This window comes from Arachis duranensis, chromosome 2 (genome assembly GCF_000817695.3).
Source record: "Arachis duranensis cultivar V14167 chromosome 2, aradu.V14167.gnm2.J7QH, whole genome shotgun sequence".
Lineage (NCBI taxonomy): Eukaryota > Viridiplantae > Streptophyta > Magnoliopsida > Fabales > Fabaceae > Arachis > Arachis duranensis.
This window is the reverse complement of record NC_029773.3, coordinates 72,761,763-72,765,503: the sequence shown is the minus strand read 5'-3', so window position 1 is coordinate 72,765,503 and position 3,741 is coordinate 72,761,763. Positions and strand designations below refer to the sequence as shown.

At 41.5% G+C, this 3,741-nt stretch overlaps 1 protein-coding gene across 1 annotated transcript; it reads right to left on the bottom strand.

The window, feature by feature from the left end:
* Positions 1-2,222: 2,222 nt before the first annotated feature.
* LOC107474899 (uncharacterized) lies at positions 2,223-2,885 on the bottom strand. Its single transcript, XM_016094547.1, has one exon. It carries the CDS (start codon positions 2,883-2,885, stop codon positions 2,223-2,225), a length of 663 nt encoding a protein of 220 aa, XP_015950033.1.
* Between the last annotated feature and the right edge of the window lie 856 nt (positions 2,886-3,741).

Sequence of the window (3,741 nt, the reverse complement as noted above, 5' to 3'; positions counted from 1 at the left end):
TCTGGCCTGATTGAGAACCGACAGATGGATAGCCGTGCTGTGACAGGGTGCGTTGAACATTTCCACTGAGAGTATGGGAGGTAGCCACTGACAACGGTGAAACCCTTGCATACAGCTTGCCATGGAAGGAGCCTTGCGTGTTTGAAGAAGAAGACAGTAGGAAAGCAGAGATTCAGAAGATGGAGCATCTCCAAAGCCTCAACCTATTCTTCATTACTGCAAAGCAAGTACTTATTTCATGTTCTTTTACTTTTCACAATCAATCCTGATAATTTCTGATATCCTGACTATGATTTACAAGATAACCATAGCTTGCTTCAAGCCGACAATCTCCGTGGGATCGACCCTTACTCACGTAAGGTATTACTTGGACGACCCAGTGCACTTGCTGGTTAGTTGTGCGGGATTGCAAAAGTGTGATTGCAATTTCGTGCACCAACAACCTCGCTAACTCATCCAATGAGTAGTTCATCCGTATTGGCAGAAATTGAGCATACTTGGTCAATCGATCCACGATCACCCAAACCACATCAAAACCTACGCTCATCCTCGGTAATCCTGATACAAAGTCCATTGCAATTCCTTCCCACTTCCATTGAGGAATCTCAAGTGGCTATGGCATTTTCGATGGTCTCTGGTGCTCTATTTTAACCTTCTAATACGTCAGACACTTAGACACAAATGTAGCTACATTACCCTTCATTCCAGGCCACCAAAACATCTTCTTCAAATCATAATACATCTTTGTACTTTCTGGATGAATAGAGAATCCAATCTTATTTTCCTCCTTCAAAATATCTTGTCGCAAGTTTTCAATATTCAGCACGCAAATCCTACCCTTGTACCTCCATATTTCGTCTCCGTCCCATAAAACTCCCCATTGCTTTCCTTTCTCAATTGTCAGCAACACCTTCTGTAACTCTCGGTCGTCTTGTTGAGCTTTTAAAATTTTGGCCTTGAGGTCACTAGAGATCTACAGTTGGTTCAGGCATGCACTCCTATAAATTCTCTGACACTCAATCTCAAATCCTCAAACTTTCTGACTAACTCTTCTTCCTTAATCATCATCCAAGTGACCGTCAACGACTTCTGACTCGATGCATCCGCTACAACGTTTGCCTTCCTGGGGTGATAACTCAATTCAAAATCATAATCTTTTAGTAGCTCCATCCACCACCTTTGACGCATATTAAGCTCCTTCTAATCAATGATGTACTTGAGGCTCTTGTGATAAGAAAAGACTCTAAATCTCACTCTATACAAGTAGTGCCTCCAAATCTTCAATGCAAACACAATCGCCGCCAATTCCAAATCATGAGTTAGGTAATTCATCTCATGAGGTCTCAGCTGACGCGATGCGTAAGCTATCACATTCTGGTGTTGCATCAACACACAACCCAAACCCTTCAACAAAGCATCATAATACACTTCAAATGGCTTGTGCAGTTCCGACTGAAGCAAAAAAGGTGCTGAATTTAATTTCTCCTTCAAAGTTTGAAAGCTCTCCTCACATTCTGACGTCCACACAAACGGTACCTCTTTCCAGGTTAACTTAGTCATCGATAATGCAATTTGAGAAAATCCCTTGATGGATCTTCGGTAATATCCGGCCAATCCAAAAAACTCCTAACCTCTGTTACCGTGGTCGGTCTCTCCCATTCCATCACTACTTCCACTTTCGAAGGATCCACCGCTATTCCACCCTTACTACATGGCCTAATAACTTCACCTTTCCTTCCAAAACTCACACTTAGATAATTTCGCATACAATTTATGCTCTTTTAGGATTTGCAATACAATCCTCAGGTGCTCTTCATGTTCTTCTGTTGTCTTGGAGTAAACTAGAATGTCGTCTATGAATACCATCACGAATTTGTCAAATAAGGGGCAAAATACTCTGTTCATGTAATCCATGAACACAGCGGGTGCCTTCATCAACCTAAAAATATAACCACAAACTTGTAGTGTCCATAGTGCGTCCAAAACGCAGTTCTTGGAATGTCATCCTCCTTCACCCTAATCTGATGGTAACTGAATCTTAAATCAATCTTCGAAAACACCCCAACTCCTTGCAACTAATCCATTAAGTCATCGATCCTAGGCAACGAGTACTTGTTCTTCACAGTCACTTTGTTCAACTGTCGATAATCCACGCAAAGTCGCATTCCTCCAGCTTTCTTTTTCATTAACAAAACTGGCGCTCCCCACGGAGATATACTCGGTCAAATGAACCTCTTGTTCAGAAGCTCTTCCAACTGAGACTTAAGTTCTGCCAGCTCTATCGTAGCCATCCTGTAAGGTGCAACTGATACTGATCCAGCTCCTGGCACCAAGTCAATCACAAATTCAATTTCCCTTTGAGGTTGAAATTTGGGAATATCTTCAGGAAATACTTCTGGGAAATCCCTAACTATCGGAATATGATCTAACTTCTGTTCATCACCTAACGCGTTCACAGCCAAAAGTATATAACCCTGACACTCTTCCCCACTACAATTCACCATCACTGAGTTCAGGTAATAACCCTCAGCTACCACTGCTCCTCCTTCCCCTTCCGGCATGAAACAAATCAATTGCTCAAAGCAATCCAATAATATCCGGTTCTTTGACAACCAATCAAACCCCAAAATCATCTCCAACCCAACCATTGGCAAGCAGATTAAATAATGAACAAATTCTCTATCATCAATATTGAAAGATATTTTCCTACAACCTGATCTATTCACAACCGTCTGATACAGGGTATGCACATGTAAATCAAAAGCTAATTCTAACATTCTCAATTCTAGTTCCTCAACCTTATCAAATGCAATGAATGAATGCGAAACTCCAGTATCATACAATGCAAGCAATATCTTGTCACCACATAAACATTTACCTCTCATCAAAGGGTCTGCTTTAGCATTTTCTCACTGGAATTCAGAGCAAACACCTGACCTTGGTGTTATTTCTGACCCGCATTCAGGTTTCTCCTACTAGTGCAATCCCTTGCCAAATGACTCGGCAATCCACAAATGAAACAAACACCCCTCCTTGTGCCTGGTGGTACTGATCATAGTTATTCCACCTAAAGTTCCCTCGACCTTGAAGGTGTTGAGGTGCATGTCCACTTGGTGGACGAAATTGTGATCCTTATTCTTTTAGTTGCACTCCTTGTAAAATTATGGAATTTAGAAATTGGCACGAGTGGACACAACTCCGTTCAACTAACCAGCAAGTGTACTGGGTCGTCCAAGTAATAAACCTTACGCGAGTAAGGGTCGATCCCACAGAGATTGTTGGTATGAAGCAAGCTATGGTCATCTTGTAAATCCCAGTCAGGAGGATAAAATTATGGAATTTAGAAAATCAAATATGATTAATAAAAATAAACAGAAAATAAAATGGATAGAGATACTTATGTAAATTAATAGTGGGAATTTCAGATAAGTGTATGGAGATGCTGTGCTCCTCTTGAATCTCTACTTTCCTATTACAGTCATCCAATCCTTCCTACTCTTTTCCATGGCAAGCTGTATGTAGGGCATCACCGTTGTCAATGGCTACATCCCATCCTCTCAGTGAAAACGTTCCTATGCTCTGTCACAGCACGGCTAATCATCTGTCGGTTCTCAATCAGGCCGGAATAGAATCCAGTGATTCTTTTGCGTCTGTCACTAACGCCCCGCCTTCAGGAGTTTGAAGCACGTCACAGTCATTCAATCATTGAATCCTACTCAGAATACCACAGACAAGGTTAGA

Bases quoted from the DNA above. Each gene is read 5' to 3' on its own strand.
- LOC107474899 (XM_016094547.1), bottom strand. From the start codon at position 2,885: ATGAGAGGTAAATGTTTATGTGGTGACAAGATATTGCTTGCATTGTAT.